Genomic DNA, 18017 nt, shown 5'->3' with positions numbered 1-18017 from the left:
TCAACAAATCCATTGGGTCTGTCCATTTGACGAGCTCCTCATTTCTACTCCTCGTTTTGGCAAGGAGCAGATCTGTTCCTCGCTTCTTGTGAGAAGCTCCTCTTCTCCGGCAAGGAGGATCCTCGATCCTCCTCGCCGGAATTGATTAATATTTAAATATGATTAGTTAGAATAAGTTATAGTTAATTAGAAACTCACTCTCCAGTTAAGGTGCCACGTCAGCATAGAGGGGGGGGGGGGGTTTCTAAACCGTTTTTGCCGAATTCAAGATACAACTGATCCGATTTTCTAGTTATGAACTTTTTCAATATTTTGTAAAAAATTGAGGGGGTAAAATAATCCTTTGTCCAATAAAAAGGTGAGCTAAGTTAAGACGAAATCAAAGCATAAGCAAAGACACAACAAGAAGAGAAAAGGAAGAAGAGATAGTCATTTAGAAGCCCAGCCACCAACCCAGAAAGTCCCCACCACGCGTTCACCGTGTCTCCACTCCCACAAATAAACACACTTTTTCTTCGCAGCTTTTTAGCTTCTCTCTCTAAATTTGCCTCATCTACTCCACCAAAACAAAAAAAAAGAAAAAAAAAACTCTGTCTTAAAGGCGTTTACTTGGCAACTTCAACTCCTGATTTCAGACAATATTAAGAGTTAAACTGTTTGTATTTTGGTTAAAAAGACATGGGAAACTGTTTAGATTCTTCAGCTTCTAAAGTAGATATAACTCACAGCTCACATACTCCTTCTGGTAATCTTTTTTTTTTCCTTTTTTATGCTTTTACTTTACTTTGTTCTTTAATTTTAGTTTTTTTTCTTATTTAGAAGTGGGAATTTTGATTTCATTTGGATTCTTTTTTATACTCTTTAAATCCAACTGATTTTTATGACGTTGATTAAGGTTTGTTTGTTTTAATTGTACTGTGTTAATTTGCATCAGGAGCCTCAAGACTTTCCAGCAGAACTAGCCTGCCTTCCACTCTATCTATCCCGTCTTATGGCAGCTCTGAGTGTCTGCCTACACCAAGGTCCGAAGGTGAAATATTGTCGTCCCCTAATTTAAAGCCATTCTCTTTCAATGATCTCAGGAATGCCACCCGAAACTTTCGCCCCGACAGTTTGCTGGGCGAAGGGGGCTTCGGGTATGTTTTCAAAGGCTGGATCGATGAGCACACGTTCGCGGCTGCAAGGCCCGGATCAGGGATGGTTGTCGCAGTCAAGAAGCTCAAACCTGAAGGTTTCCAGGGCCACAAGGAGTGGTTGGTATGTTTCTTCGTTGTCCAAGTTGCGCCTTTATAATTTTTGCTTGTTTACTCACAGCTGCCTGCTTTTCAGACAGAAGTTCATTATCTTGGCCAACTTCATCATCGGAATTTGGTCAAACTCATCGGGTATTGCTTGGAGGGTGAGAACCGGCTATTGGTCTATGAGTTCATGCCGAAAGGCAGCTTAGAGAATCATCTGTTTAGAAGTAAGTTGAGTTATCCAATGTAATTTAGATTGTAGAAGCAGCCGACCATTGCCTTTGGTTAACTTCTTATGTTAGCAACTCTAGCTTTCATAGTTTCTAGGAGCATCCTTACTTGAATACCAGTAATCTGCATTCCTAAGTTTTCCATTTGGTCACTTCTCGATTGGTTATTATTTTGAATGTTTGAGGATATTGACCCTTAGAACCAAAGGGTTACAAGTTCAATATTCAAGTTAGGGGGTCAAAAGTGTTGAATGAAGCATATTGTTGTATAAATTTAATTACCTTGATAATTTTAAAACCATTGATGTTAAATCGTATAATTTTGGACTCTTGGAGTTCCTGAAAGACCTCAGAGTGAATAAATATTAAGTTCGGTTAATATTTATAATCCTTTTATTTGTCTTAATACTCTAAGACATGCTAGACACTTCATTGTTTCTGTGACAAACATTCACGTCTAGACGATCAAAACAATTAAAACATACAGTTTGGAGTCGTGTCATATTGGAATAAATAGGCATGCACATAACGCATCTTGAAAAACTTGAAACTCCTTGTGCATACATCCTAGAACACTTGGTAAATGTTGAATAATTATTTTCCCCTTTGTTTTAGGAGGACCTCAGCCGCTATCATGGGCAGTGAGAATAAAAGTGGCCATAGGTGCTGCCAGAGGACTCTCTTTCCTTCATGATGCAAAATCCCAAGTCATATACCGTGATTTTAAGGCTTCTAATATTCTTCTGGATGCGGTATGCTGAAGAAAGGGCCGACTTTTTTTCTTTTTGATAAATGATAAAAATAGTTTTCGGGTTATAATTTAAATAATTTCTGGTTTTAACAATGTATTGGGATGCAGGAATTCAATTCCAAACTGTCTGATTTTGGTTTGGCCAAGGCAGGTCCCACCGGAGATAGAACTCATGTATCTACTCAAGTCATGGGTACTCATGGCTATGCAGCACCTGAATACGTTGCTACAGGTCAGTCAACTGTTTTTCTTATACAATTCTATCTTTTACTCTTTCTTTCTGAAACCTACGTGATATAATTGTTTTATAAATGTCTTTTATAATGCTGCTGCTCCACATTATTTGTTTCGTGATAGGAATATGATTTAATTTCATTATTCTTAAAAAACTCATGTAGTCAGTCGTAGATTATGATATGCAAACGGGTGCTTATCTCAGTTATCTGGGGGTTGCCCGTTCTCTTGGTAATATCTAATGACCGATTTTCTTGCTAATATAAGTATTTCTATTATAATGTGAAGTAATTCATCTGATGAGGATTGGTAAGTAGACAAAAGGATTGAGTGTTTGGTCATTGCAAAAACACTGTACATTATATACAAGAAACAAAGTATATGCTTGGCCATCAGATAAGAAAGCTCTTTGTCTATGTATGTTTTTTTTTGTCAAAGATGGTAATCGACTCTTTCGAGTCTCATTTGTTAGTTGTTAGTTACCGAGGCGTGGTTCGAACTCACAACCTCTTGATGCATTTAGAGATGCCTTAACCATTCAGGCTAGGCCCACACCCGTTCTTGTTGAGGACTACTGCTTTGCATATATTCGCTGTGCACGGACACATGTACAAAAATTTAGCTCTTATTTAAATGGAATGTTCAAACAATCAGGATCAAGATTCTGATGTGATTCACCCTTTTCCAGTTCACTTGTGGAGCTGATATTGTTACAACTCTTGTATTTGGTGAATAGGTCGGCTGACAGCAAAAAGCGATGTATACAGCTTTGGAGTTGTGTTGCTTGAACTACTGTCAGGGAGACGTGCTGTTGATAAAACCAAGGTCGGTGTGGAACAGAATCTGGTGGACTGGGCAAAACCCTACCTGGGCGACAAAAGAAAATTATTTAGAATAATGGACACCAAATTAGGGGGGCAATATCCTCAGAAAGGAGCACATATGGCTGCCAATCTTGCCTTACAATGTCTTAGTTCCGAAGCTAAAGTTAGGCCTCGGATGGCAGAGGTGTTGGCAACGCTGGAGCAAATTGATTCCCCCAAAACGGCAGGCAGATTATCCTACTCAGAGCATCACCCAATTCAGATACCTGTCCGTAGTTCCCCGATGAGACCACAACATTCTCCTCTTAATCTAACGCCTACTGCATCCCCACGCCCATCCCATCGCCAATCTCCACGAGTGCGCTAAGTAGCTGTAATATCAAATTTGATTGCAAATTTTTGATTCCCACGAATATCGATTATCATTACCTGTATTCTGAAAATATGCAGCATTAGTCTGGGGGTCGTCTACCTCTAGTCATTTGTAATTATAATATGGTTTAACCTAGTGTTTTGTTCTAACACAATTTAGTTCTCACTGATTGTTCAAACCGATTATAGTTATAACTTTTTTTTTGATGAATGAAACTTTTATAGAAGAAAACCAAAATCATGTAAACCGCTACATTATACAATATCCTACGAACAAAAACAAGCAAAAGATTTTGGAATGTCGCCAACTGGTTTGTTAGTGTAATGAGCATTTTCACTTGCAGAGTTTTCAATTGCCACCCAAAATTATCAAAATAACAATTATAAAAAACTCAATAATCTTTTTTTTTCTTTTCGATTCAATAATATTGAAACTATTTTTTTCAAAGGATAATATATTAAGTCAATAAACGGATTACAACCTAAATCGTGAAAGTACAACGTAGATCAAATTAAAAAAAAAAAAAAACTGAAACGCTATAACTGATCCACGAAAAGAAACGAAACAACAACAGAAATTTAAAGACACAAATCTTGTAGGTGTTAAATATCCAGGAAGAATTCAAGTGTTGAGAATTCCCTGACACCAATTGCACCTTCAGATCCGTTACTAATATACCTCAAACGATAAAAAAAGCTTGAATCTTCAAGAATTTGAATCTGAAGCTTGAACAAACGCTGAAAAATCTTGAACGATCCAAGGATCTAGAAAATACAGACTGTATATCGAACAAAACACATGAAAATCACACAAAACTCTCAAGAATGGAGCAATTTATTCAAAAAACAAGGAAAACAAAACAAGAAACGAGCTAAGAGACGATGATTTCCGGCTACAAGCTGAGAATCACCGTCTCCTGCGCTCGAAACCGATCAAAATTTCCTTGGACATTCACTCATACTATTACAAAAAAGTAATTTTTAATTCTAAATGCCCTTAAAACCTGAATTTTATATAAACCACCTTAAGTTAGAATATGAAGGAGGATATAAATTCAATTAAAAAATTAAAAAAAAAAGTCTAAATGTATTGATTGGACCCCTGCCTCGATTTTGAATTTGGATTCTCACAAACTTTTTTTTCTTCGATGGAGGTCTTTAATAATATAAAAAAAATTCACAACGGAACTCGCGAACCTAAAATGCCACGATGTCCGTCAATGGCTGTCAACCTCATCACCAGCATGTAAGATTTTATAAAAAAAAAACAATAACTTCGTCCACTCAGCGCTGACGTGTAATTAATCTCGTCCACCTCAAATGACACATCATCAAAAAAACCATAAAATACCTAAATACCCCTAACAAAATACATAAATATCCTTAATACCTTAACCTCTTCTTCTCTATCACTTAAGAATTTTTTGGATTCCAAATCTTACCTCAACTACTGTTCACATGCCTCCTCCTCAAAATCTTTGTCCCTCTCTAATCTCTCTATCACCACTAAACTATGTCATATACACCATCGAATCTGTCGTCCTTTCCCTCAGTCATTTCATTCTCTCTGGCGAAGGCTTCTCTTTCAACGTGCCTTTGTGCGCCGCCACTAACCTACTCTAACATTTTCCTCCGTATGCAAATCCACAATAACCACTAAATGCCTCTCTCTAGTTCACCAGCTTTGCCACGAAAGCATTCACGATGTGAAGTTGTTTTAAGACTAGATCTAATCTGATGTCGTTTTACACCACGGCAAGGTTGCAATGATGTGTGTTAGTTTTTTTGTTAATTTTTGATTACTCTAAGGCTTTGTTCGGGAGAGAAGAGAGTAAAGTAACATATGAATTTTTAAAATAAAATAAAATAAGAGACGGTAAATGAAGGTAAGGGTTATGTTTGACCCTTCTATATTTTTGATAGATTTGTGCCTACAGGGCTTGGAAAATTCCACATTTGTGCCTATTTTAAAAAAAGATTCGAATTTTGTGCCTGGGACCACACAATCTGCGATCCAAGATCGCGGATTGCACCTCAGATTCTCTGCCATTGGCAAGAAATCTGACCAAATACAGAAATCTGCAATCTTAGATTAAAGATTGCTGTCTATAAATGGGGGGGGGGGGGGATTCATTTCCCTCATTTACCACTTCTACAAATTATAGTAAAATTAGTATTTTGAGAGTTGTTTTAGAGCGGTAATATTATTGCGGAGCAGGAATAATTTTTTTAGGCGCTATTATTCGAGGAATACAAGAGGTGAGTTCAATTTTTTTTAATTATTACGTTAAATAATTATGTTATTAGAAAAATATTAGGGTAATAACTTTAAATATTTATTAATAATCTTGATTTTAATAAAATACTAGGTGTTATTGTAGTTTATTGACAAATCCTAATTTAGAGACACACTAAATTTGTCGGACGTTGTCAAAAAACATAATAAAAATTGTTAAAAATTAGGTTTACGAAAAATTGTTAAAATTAGTAGACTTAAAATATTATATAATTTGAATTAGAAAAATGATACAAATTGGAATAACTGAATGTATGTTTATTTTGATGAAATCTGTAGCAATGGCGACTGTAAACCTATCGTTTCTGATATGGTGCGATGGCTGCATGGTAAGCTCTCCGGCTGGAGTAGAATTCAGGGCGGCCGTCGAGTGGATTTGCCGCTTAGCGAGAGAAAAAAATTATGAAGAATTGAAGAATATATGTATAAGAGCAGTCGCTACGGACTCGGAAGTGGAGATTACAAAAATCTACTTTTGGCTTCCAAAAATTGAAAGTGGTCGTACAATCTCATACTCGTTATACTCAGTGGAAAACAACGAGCACATATTTGCAATTCTAGGAGAGGCGATGTGGTACTGAGGCCTTGATATTTTGGAATTTTACGTGGAGTACCGCACTATTGTTTGTAACGACATTTCTCTAGATAAGTTGGTTCTACGTGAATCATGTGGGTCGGATAAACTTAGTGATGAAGATGAAGAAGATGATTTTTAGGGGTGCGAGAAAGAGGTAGAGGATGAAGAGGATTTCAGTGTCAATACACGGTTCCAGCTTCCACATGTGGATTCGGTCATCCTTCTACTCCCTCTGCTCAGGGTTACCGGCCCATCTTACCTTGGCATGGTTATGCGTCAGCGTCACATTCACGACCCTCTTCTTCCACCCCCGGCTCCGGATCTGTCGCAGCTATATTTTTCGCCATCAAAGTCTTTATTGAACAGTTCATGTCTGTGGGGCGGGGGGGGGGGGGGGGGGGGGCTTTTCGGTGAGTTACATTCGAGAGGTATGGAGTTCACAAGTCCGTCCTTCAGCCTTCTTCTAGAGTCACAGGAGGGAAACATACTGCACCAGCTACAAATGTTGAGGAGCCATCCCAGGATGGCGATGAAGAGAGCGAGGGCCCGCTAGCTGACTGACCAGGTGACAGACAATACCGCACGCTGATTGCTAGCATGCGGTGTCGCCGACAGGATCAGGGCTACGATCTGAGGACTAACTTGGAAGAGAACACTAGATATCGAAATTTTTTATGATTTTATTGTTTGTTTATTAAGACACTGCAAACTTTGTATTCCAACTTCAATCTATTTACTATTTCTTATTATTTTTATATTGTTTATAGTTTCAAATTGTTTATGCATTTCGTAATGTTTGTATATACTAGTGAAAACGGAAAACATTTAAACATGCTAAATAATAAAAACGCTTAGATTTTATTAACTATAAAAAAACAATTATTAACAAATGATTGGGCAAATTTCCCAATCATTGTCTCTCTTTCCAATCATTGGGGAGATAGAAATCTGTCTCCCCAATAATGGGGGAGAGAAAGTAATATTACTTAACTTCCTTAATTTCTCCAAAATGAAGTAATTAAGGCATTCCACAATCTTAGATTGCGGATTGCATGGCCCATGCACTAAATTTGAAATATTTTCAAAACAGGCATAAATTTGGAATTTCAAAAGCCCCGTGGGCACAAATCTGTCAAAAACTAAAAAACATTAGTTGAAAATAATCTAACATTCTAATTTGGGCGGTTGGCATATGATGGTTGAGGGGGGGTTAGGGAATATTTTTCAACCCTCCAAAATTTTTAAAAGAAATTTTCCAAACAGGGGTTGAAATTTTCCAATCCCTGTCAATCTTTATTAACCTTCCTCAACCCTCAATCCAAACATAGTGTAAGTTTTGAGTTTTTGAAGTTTCCTGAGTTTTTGTTAATTTTTAGATTAGGGTAATTATAGACACCTATTTTTCAGACTAGTAAAAAGTGACAAGGGACTGAAGCGTCCAATGATGATTTCTAGAGAAATCTGTTCGGGTGACGAGCTATCGATTTGCATGTTGGAATTCAAGCGAGGGAAATCAGAGCATAGCTGTAAACTTGGAGGATCAAAAAGTAATTAGCCGCAAATAGCCTACAAAAATCCAAAGAGATTGTAGTTTAAGTCTAGAAATTGGACTAATTGCAATATCTTAAAAGTTTATGAGCTAATTGGCAACTTTGACAGACTGAAATTGACCATAACTAAACCTATAGGGTCTTAGTAGTATTTTTTTTGACATTTTCACGCACCAAAACTCACTTTTAGCAACTTTTTACTTAACTATCAAGTTTAAATCTGAATTTAATAAAATAATAAGTGTTTTTAGCTAATCATAATACCTAAAGGCTTATCACTTAAACAATTTAAAATCTAGAAGATTCTAGCTAACCTTAAACCCTAATCACCACTATATAATCAGCCTTAACTTAGCTGAGTCAATGGTCGGACCAGAAACACATAAACCCTATCTTAATAAATTCGATCCCTCCCCCTAAAAAACCCTAGTTGGCCGAACTACACACACCACACACAAATCGCACTTCAATCTAGTCCCTAAAACACCTAATTACGCTTTAATTCTCCAAGAATGCATCCTATACAGACTCGAAGCTCGATTCCGCATCCACTTTTCCAACAAATGAGCTAAGGATTAAGGACGGTAATTCCGAGGACCCTCTATTTTATCCTCTTAATTTTTGTATGCCATGATCAAATTAGGTTGTATGTTTAATCTATTTTGTCTTTTTGCCATAAAATTGTCATATTTAGCTAAATTGCAATATTGTCAAATTGCTATGAATTCGATGAATGAACATGTTAATCACTGTTAATTAGCTGTTTTTATAATCAAACCCAAAAATAATCAATTGGAAACATTAGAATGCATGTTTCTAAGTGTTTTTAGTGTATTTTGCCATGAAAAACAACTTAAAATAGCTGCTGTAAATTCTTATTTTAATGCTCAAATCACGTTTAGAAAATTTATAAATGTCATATTTGAATTCCCTTTTCGATTTTATGCATTTTGATTACTTTTGCACAAAAAACGGAGCTGGAATAAGTGAGAATGGACTAAAAAAAAAGAAACCCCGAACCTGCTGCCCGCACCGCCGCCGCCTCTATAACCGGTGGTGATGCCAAAACTAGGTGGCGGCGGCGGCACCGCCACTATAACATGTCGGCGCCGTGTTCATCGCACCTAGATCCCCAGAACCTGCTTCCCAGATCTTCCAGACTTTGATCCAAACTTTAAGACGTGTTTTCGGACTCATACGAGCTCTGAATTAGGCTCGGTTTGAACCCAGACGAAGGAAATTTAATGTACTTTAATTTTTTGTATTGTAACGAGTCAGACCCGATGTAAAACAGACCCCGAAGTCCACTGATGCACCATAAAGTATAATCCGGGTCCACGAGCAAAAGGCCCGCAAACCCAGCATCTTACAGAGCAGATTCTAGGGAATCAACCATGGTTTGAACCGAATGAACCAAATCGACGAGACGGACAACTTCCGTGTTCTGACCGAGAGCCAATTCTGACCTCACTGATGTTCAAACACGTGCAAGTTCTAGACACTCAAAAAGTCGACGAGGTTTAAAAGTAGGCCTAATTACTTAAAAAACCTACCTTGTAATATTTTTTTCGTTTATACCCCGACCTATAAAAAAGTTCATTTGTACCCTAATTTTTATTTTTCATTTTCGTCTCTACCCTAGATTTAAAAAAAATTGTATATTTTTACGGTTTTGTATTTAAAATGTTATTGATTAATATAAATTAAATAATTATATCATAAGTTTAATTTTTTAAAGAAGAAATTATTTTTGTACTATTAATAACATTAAAATCTAATTATAATATAAGTTACAAATTGAAGGACTAATTTAAACTTTTTTCTAAATAAAAAAAGTTCGATTTAATGTTTTAGGGTAGAGGAGAAAATAAAAAATAAAAAATAGGGTGCAAATGAACTTTTTCCTAGGTCAGAGTATAAACGAAAAAAAATATAACAAAGTGTGTTTTTTTTAAATAATTAGGCCTTTAAAAGTATTTCTAACCTTACATGTATCCCAACTGATTCGGCGAGTTTGCAATGTTTACCGCTTTCCAAGAAAGCATATCAATTAACCGGTTAAAGGACTAATCACATAAATTAGCCAAATAATAGAATTCCAGCCAGTCACTTAGACTTCTTAGGACTACCACGAAAAAGTAGTAACGGTTGTATAGGTTATTGAAGATCACCTACTAAAATCAATCTCACTTAAACATCCGGTTTTAGGCTTTGAGCATGTAATTGATCCAGACTAGCCAAACTTTGCTACTTGCTAGAAGCCTATAAGGTTAGATGTATGCTTATGAGTAACTGCTACTTGCTTTACATGTTCAGTCCAGATAAAGTAATATGCGCGTCCAACGTGTTTATCGGTTTCATACCTATTTATTTCCAGCTTTCATTTCCTATGAACTGCATATACTGTCGAGATGAGATTATAACGAATATGTCTAGTAAATAAAGTCGTAACAGATAAGCCAAGCACATGAGTCTCGGGGAGGTCCACGAACCCTAGTCTTTAGTCCGATAAACGATATTCTTATCCATAAGCAAGTAAGGTTACCTAGTCGGTTAAAAGGCATTTCCTAGTTGAACTAGGTGGCGACTCCATTTTTCAAACCATATCCAGATCGAGAAGTCAGCCATAAACCTTGGGCGAGTGGCCTCCGAACCCCGCTCCGATCACAGTGGCGACTCCAGTGGGATTAAAAACAACTATTTTTGAAAAATAAAAACATTTTCAGAACTATTTTTAAAAACGGTTGCCATGGACCTAAATCGCACGGCTTGCGCCTTATCAATCATTGCATTAGAATCTTCTCATCTCACCTACTCTCTAGGAGTTCTTATCCAGCTCCGATACTTATAGCTGATCTCACGCTCTTGCATTACACTCCAACGTCCGGAACGTCTTATGCGGAGCAGTATCACTCACAGCTCAGTACCTCGGTCGTCTGTACTCGTAATTCAGGAGACCTATCAAAAATGTATCAGTCTATGGGAGGCTTTAACCGCTTAAATCCAAATTGATCATCAAACACTTACTGTTAATATCTTAGCTCAAAACCCTAACCTTTTCGTTTCAAATTCCTTCAAATTAACCCATGAAAATTACAAATTAATAGCTTACCTTTGTTGTCCTTTGATCCATGATTGTTTTGCCTCCAAAATCTTCAAGTTTTATGAAGAAACAATGACCCTAGCATGGAGAATGAAGGGTTCGGCCACCCTTGGAGAAAAATGGAGCTTTGAAGTTTCTTTTACTTTCTTAAGCAAAACAAATGAAAATATCAAATATCAATCCCTTCCTTAACAAGTTGATGATGTCATTATTTGGCCAAAATTCCACTTTAACTCAAGGAACTAAATTGTACTTTAACTTAAATTATTAATTAATTGTCGTGCTTGATATTATACCGATTTCGTAAATTTACAATACTTTGACAATGATTTTTTAATAATATTTCACGGACCTTGGTCTGAAAATTATTATCTCGGACTTTTCAATTTATTTATTTTATTTTAATTCATTTCTTTTAATCCCGCTTAAACTTCTCATTTAAATTATTATTTTACGATAGTTTTGATAGACTCGCTTCGATCTAAATCTTTATTATTCCATCTTAATCTGATATTCTCGATCTTAATTTTCACAATTATGCCTCGTGGTACTATACGTAATACCTTGAAAAATTTAGATTATTACACAGTACTTCTGAAAACGTATTTCACTTATATGTATATTTCAGAAAGGTGTTTACGTAAAACAAAAAAAGATTTTAATGGTAATTTCTGGAAATGGATCGCACGCGAGGTACGATCCAGTAATAATATTTGCAAAAAAATTCTAGAGGTTCTAGGTTTGCTACAGGTTTCGGAACAACCATTTCAGTTCCCTAGCGCCGGTCGTGACTTTGTTTAGGGTGAATTCAGGTCGTGACAAAAGATATTTCCGGTTCCTTTGCTTATTTTATATGTGGAATATTATTGGTTCCTTTGCTTATTTTATATCACAACACTAATCAAATCCAGTTATGTTTAGTCCATGCTCGTTACTTATCGGGTAGGGAAATAGATTGTCTTTTCTCGGAGAAACAAAGGATATTTCAATCGGAACAATCTGTAGTGTCCAATATATTACACAAGTCGCACTAGATTTGTAAGGGTTGGGGTACGTCAATCTAAATGGATTCGTAAGAGTTAGGATACGTAATTCCAAAAGGAATCATAATTCATACTAATCTAGATAGTAGGAAAAATGTGATTTATTCTAGAGATTTTTAGACAAATACCTATCAAACACCTACTTATTCTCAAAAATACCTTTTAACCGGAATTAGTTGAAATTTGCAGTTTGACCAAATGTTTTTACTAAAATACTTTTTCCATTTGCAAAAATACGACTTCAGATTACTAACGATTTCCTAATCATCCGTCTACTATAAGTTCACTATCATTCTACTAATAGTCTACTATCAGTTTAGTTAAAAATCAAATTGCTATTTTTTTTATTTTTAAATCATAAAATGTTAAAATGAATTACTACTTAATCTAATATCAGTTTACCAAGAATAGTATAGAAAGTATACTAAATTAGTTTCAACTTTATTACTTTTATTTTACAATAAAAATAAGTTTACTATTAATTTACTATCAATTTATTTAAAAAAAGATTTACTAATAATTTATTAACAGTTTACTAAATGATTTACTAACGAAATTAATTAGTTTACTAACATTTTACTATCGTTTTACTAACGGCTACAATATTATTTTAAAACCATTAAAAAATAGTGCAAGTTTCACCATACTTGCACCTCTACTACTTTTGCTTCAAATCTTCCTTCTTCTTCCATTCAAAAAAAAAGTAAGAGTTAAACTTGAAAAGAGCTGATGCTTCAACTTGAGAAAGAAAATACGAAATTAAACTTAAATTTTTGGAACAAAAAACCCGCCGTAGTCACCTTCACCATTGATCGACAAAACCAGTGCCGACATAGCCAATTTTCCATTATAATTTAGTTTACTAACAGTTTACTATCATTAACCAATTTTCAACTCGCCACTCTTCATCTTCTTCGTCTTGATTATCCCTCTAGCCAGAAATCATCACCATCGCTTCATCTTCCCAAAAAAATCAATACAAAAACCAATATCCATTAATATCGGGTCAAATTTCATTTCTCCACCACATGACCTAATCAATCACATCCTCCGCCTGGACAAAAACAAATCGCCCGAACAAACATGGATAATCCGACCTCAAATTCAAAGCGGCAACACAAAAACAATAAATTCACAACAGAGCAAAAAACAGAACATTTGATAAAATCACTGCATTCTTTCCCCGACATGATTTTAACAGCGGCGGTAGGAAAGATTCGTCAGCGTCCTATCTTTTCTTTGCCATTTCTTTTTCTTGTTGTTGCTTGAGGTTGTGACTTGTGTGAAAATGAAAGTTGATAGACATAGTCATTCTCTCTAATTTCAAAATGGAAGAAATCAGAATTAACAGTAAAAAAAAAGATGAAATATGGAAGAAGAACACTTTATGTTGTAGTTTTGCAATAATATGGGCTGCGTCGTATTTGTGAGATATTGTTACGTTCAGAATCATAAGATATTGTTTGTAATTGAACTTCAAGGTGGTTTAATATCATTTTAATGATATGTTTTGTACAAGCTGGTTTAGGATTATTCATTTTAGTCTTTATCAATTATAGCTTCTTACTTATTTATCCTTTTCCTACTTTTTACTGCTCCAATTATATTATTATTTTTCTCTACACATGTTATCTTTCACACTATCTTACATTTTTGGGTTGGAGAAAAAACAAGAAGATATTAGATTACGTGCTCTTTTTAAAAAAGGTGAAGGGTTTTTCTTTACCTTTAGCTTAAGGAAAATGAAGAATATTAAACGCTCCAAGTCACTAAACTTATTTATTATCACAGAAAAGGTATTAAATTTCATTTTGTTACAAAAAAGTCACTAAACTACATATTTTGTTATAACGAAATGTCACTCGTATAAAACGCACCGTTTTGACATTAAAACGCACCATTTTTGCTTATGTGGCAAGCCGGAATTACAAATAAAAATATAACTCAGTGACCTTTTCGTAATTCACAATAAGTTTAATGACCTTTTTGTAACAAAATTTGACCGAATCCGTCATAGTGACCTCCCGTTGTAATAAAAGGTATAACTCAGCGACCTTTTTGTAACAAAATAAAGTTTAGTACCCTTTCAGTAATAACAGATAAGTTCAATGATCTAGGGTGTTTAATATCCGAAAAATAAAAGTAATGGGGTTTCGGATTTCATTGAGCAAATATAGGGACCGTGAGTGAAAATAAGCAGAAGTTTCAACGGCCAATGATAAACGGGAGTTAGACTCACTCATCCAATCGCAAACATCCGCGTGGCATATCCACGTTTCTTCGCTCTCATTCTCCTAACTTCCTTTATAACCAAAAACGATAAAAATAAAATAAATTAATTCCGTAATTTGGCCGTTGCAAGAAACCAATTTTCTCTCATTTTCAGTGATTTTCTTTCTTCCATTTTTCACTTTCAGGAAATTTGTAAACTAATTTGCAGAGTAATTATTAACGGCGGATGGAAGCGCACGGCGCCGGGATCCGGCGAGTGCTAGTTTTGGCGTTTTGCGTCGCCGGGATCTGGTCGGCTTACATTTATCAAGGTGTTCTCCAGGAAACACTGTAAGTGCACCTGTGTATTTTATTTTACTTATGATTAATAAATTAGTTTAATTAGTAAAGCTAAATTAAGCCTAAACTGGTCAATTCTGTTTGGAGTGGAACTTTCATGATATTGGTTGATAAAATTTGAATGTCGAATGAATTTATAATTTTAGGTCAACAAAACGATTCGGTCCGGACGGGAAAAGATTTGAGCATCTGGCATTTCTAAATCTGGCACAAAATGTCATCTGCTTAGTTTGGTCTTACATAAGTAAGTGAGTTGGATGAGATTACATTAACATGGTTATGTAGGTTGGTGCTGAAGTCTTTTGTTGGTTTGTTTGTTTTGTTTCCAACACAGTGATTAAGATTTGGGCCAGAAGTAGTTCAGGCGGTGCGCCTTGGTGGACATATTGGAGTGCAGGCATTACCAATACCATTGGCCCTGCGATGGGCATTGAGGCGTTAAAATATATCAGCTACCCCGCTCAGGTCTTGGCAAAATCCTCTAAAATGATTCCCGGTATGTCATGCTTTTTGTTGTTTCATACTTTTCTAAGATAAAGCATGCTTGCAATTGCTCACTTGCTTGATTCATTGATGTTCGGAAGGATACCTCGTTAGCATGTGATGCCGGATTAAATCTGCACTATTGTTGGAAATATCGTTTTTTGCAGTATAATGAGAGGAGAACAACCCTTAAGTCATTGGTTTCTTTTTGTCCCATCTATTTTATTTTATCATTGCTATTGATTTCTGTTGCTTATTGTAATTTTTATGCTCAGCAATTGTTCAAAGTGCCTCTTACATCAATATTACATTGTCAAAGATTTTCTGTTTTCTTTCTGAAATAATCTTTTGTGTAAGAACAAATATGCTGAAATACTTGCAGAAGAGATAGATTAAAGAATTCCTTGTTGGCTGCAAAATACCTGACTCTATTGCACAGTGCACACTGTGAGAGCTTGCAGAAATTCTATTTGTTGAATGTTGAATAGTAAAGAAATTTTAAGGCATAGTTGACAGGACTATTTGTGAATGATGTAGATTATGATTGCTGAGCTTTCAAATTCTTCTTCTTTTCTTTTTTACCTTAAATCAGAAATATACTGGTGGATTTATTATATTGCATTTAGACGTTCTCACTTGGTAAATATATGGATTTTCTATTTGCCATTTTAGTCATTTTTTCCACGGGCAGGATTTAGTTATAAATGTAGTTTTCGAAATAACTAATGGATTGTATATGCTGTGCAGTCATGTTGATGGGAACTTTAGTTTATGGCATCAGATACACTTTTCCCGAGTATTTATGTACTTTTCTTGTTGCTGGAGGAGTATCGACATTTGCACTGATGAAGGTAAGAATGCTTTTAGCGATTCTGTAGAGTTAACGAATCACCATGTTTTTGTGAATTGGTATCTTATTTTCAATCCGATGAAGCTTCAGTTCTAACTCCTATGTTTTTCCCTCGATGCTGCAACTGATCTCAGACTAGCTCGAAAACCATCAGCAAGCTCGCACATCCAAATGCACCTCTAGGATATGGGCTTTGCTGTTTGAACCTTGCATTTGATGGATTTACAAATGCTACTCAAGATTCACTTACGGCAAGGTATGCTTGTTGAAAATTTAACATTAGTTATTTGTTTTGTGCAAGTATATATCAAATTAATTGTAAACTGTCTCATAACAGTATAGCATTTTCTTTCTTGGTTTTTTGACATGTTGTATATTGCCATATGAATGAAGGTATTTCGTCAGTAATTCTTAGTTTGCAGTGAATTGTATTCCTGTAGTATTCACTCCCATCTAAATTGTTTTTCAGGTACCCAAAAACAAGCGCCTGGGAGATAATGTTGGGAATGAATTTATGGGGTACCATATATAATATGCTTTACATGTTCGGTTTGCCACAGGCCATTGGATATGAAGCAATTCAGTTCTGCAAACAGCATCCGGAGGCAGCGTGGGACATTTTTCTCTATTGTCTATGTGGTGCAGTGGGCCAGAATTTCATCTTTCTTACAATTAGCAGATTTGGGTCTCTTGCTAACACCACTATCACCACAACGCGTAAATTTGTCAGCATTGTGGTGTCTTCTCTGATGAGCGGCAATCCTCTGTCAATAAAACAATGGGGTTGCGTTTCCATGGTGTTCTCGGGATTGTCATACCAGATCTATCTCAAGTGGAAAAAGTTGCAGAAGCTGCAGAAGAAGAGAAAGGCTACATGAACTAAAGAGTGATTATAACAATTTTGTATGTTATTTTATATTTGACATTTTTCAGCACTTTATTTAAATCATGTGATATGGACATTGTAACTAGAAGGTTCAATAGTTTAAAGTGTAGACAACAGGTAGAAATTGGTAAAGTTTAAAAATATATCAATCAGCAAGTAACAAGCTCTGAGTAAATGTGATATTTGTTTTTTTGTGCTCCTTTAATTTTGGCTTTACACATTGACGAGGGCTGCAAAACATCATCCAACTCATGTAGAAGAATAGATTCTCTCAAATTGATTGGATATATATATCATTGACTATAAAAGGTTTATTCTGTTATTAGATTTTTTTAACTATACGTCTATTTATTAATTGGTCTGTAAACTATATTTTGTCTCTTTCTGCTGAATTTAGAAAAAACATATCTGCAAATCTTTCGATGGATTTCCATTAAAAATTGTATTAGTTATGTGACATATTTTTTACAAGTAACTCGTTATTTTTGGAGCGTGAATTGCACACTCTTAATAAAAGGACTTAAAGACACGTGTTTTTATAAATCCAGAGACTAAAAAGAGACAAAATTAATTTTAGAAGCCAGTTAATCAAAAGACGCATAGTTTAAAGACCTAATAATGAGTTTATTCATTATAAGATGAATGGTTCCTATTTAAAGAGTGTAAAATATGTCAAGTTAATTTATACCGTTTATTTTGTAATGAAAAGTGATTGAACATAATAGGTCATGTTCAATCAACATGAAAAGAGCATAATCCTACCTAGAAATATATGTGATGTGGTGGAGACTGGCCTTTTAAGCAAGATCTGTAAAATGATATAGTTAGACGGCCCAAATCCTTTATATAGAGGTAAATTGAACATGTCTAGTAAAGTCTCACTAAGATTATATTTTTTTATTTGAGATTGTAAGAGAATTATCCTCTCCAACTCTATTTGGCACTGTTGGTCGTCTTCTCATTGGAGTAGACGAACAGATCGTCTTCTCCATTGGAGAAATTGCTCGTC

General features: G+C 35.4%; 2 protein-coding genes across 2 annotated transcripts; both read left to right on the top strand.

Moving 5' to 3' along the window:
- Positions 1-393: 393 nt before the first annotated feature.
- LOC126688194 (probable serine/threonine-protein kinase PBL3) lies at positions 394-3804 on the top strand. Its single transcript, XM_050382810.2, has 6 exons — positions 394-745; positions 935-1257; positions 1330-1465; positions 2084-2220; positions 2328-2451; positions 3190-3804. The coding sequence occupies exons 1-6, from the start codon at positions 679-681 to the stop codon at positions 3642-3644; spliced, it is 1242 nt and encodes a 413-aa protein (XP_050238767.1). The 5' UTR covers positions 394-678; the 3' UTR covers positions 3645-3804.
- Positions 3805-14552: 10748 nt separating this feature from the next.
- LOC126653940 (UDP-galactose/UDP-glucose transporter 3) lies at positions 14553-17213 on the top strand. The gene is made up of 6 exons (XM_050347944.2): positions 14553-14780; positions 14936-15033; positions 15124-15285; positions 16020-16123; positions 16257-16378; positions 16592-17213. Exons 1-6 carry the CDS (start codon positions 14677-14679, stop codon positions 16998-17000), a joined length of 999 nt encoding a protein of 332 aa, XP_050203901.1. The 5' UTR covers positions 14553-14676; the 3' UTR covers positions 17001-17213.
- The last annotated feature ends 804 nt before the right edge of the window (positions 17214-18017 follow it).

Source organism: Mercurialis annua, linkage group LG6, assembly GCF_937616625.2.
Source record: "Mercurialis annua linkage group LG6, ddMerAnnu1.2, whole genome shotgun sequence".
NCBI lineage: Eukaryota > Viridiplantae > Streptophyta > Magnoliopsida > Malpighiales > Euphorbiaceae > Mercurialis > Mercurialis annua.
The sequence above is the reverse complement of the archived record's forward strand: the minus strand, read 5'-3'. Positions and strand labels throughout refer to the sequence as shown.

Bases quoted from the DNA above. Each gene is read 5' to 3' on its own strand.
- LOC126653940 (XM_050347944.2), top strand. From the start codon at position 14,677: ATGGAAGCGCACGGCGCCGGGATCCGGCGAGTGCTAGTTTTGGCGTTT. The intron at 14,781-14,935 runs GTAAGTGCACCT...TTATAATTTTAG, and splicing joins GGTGTTCTCCAGGAAACACT to GTCAACAAAACGATTCGGTC. The intron at 15,034-15,123 runs GTAAGTGAGTTG...TTTCCAACACAG, and splicing joins CTTAGTTTGGTCTTACATAA to TGATTAAGATTTGGGCCAGA.
- LOC126688194 (XM_050382810.2), top strand. From the start codon at position 679: ATGGGAAACTGTTTAGATTCTTCAGCTTCTAAAGTAGATATAACTCAC. The intron at 1,258-1,329 runs GTATGTTTCTTC...CCTGCTTTTCAG, and splicing joins AGGGCCACAAGGAGTGGTTG to ACAGAAGTTCATTATCTTGG. The intron at 2,221-2,327 runs GTATGCTGAAGA...ATTGGGATGCAG, and splicing joins CTAATATTCTTCTGGATGCG to GAATTCAATTCCAAACTGTC.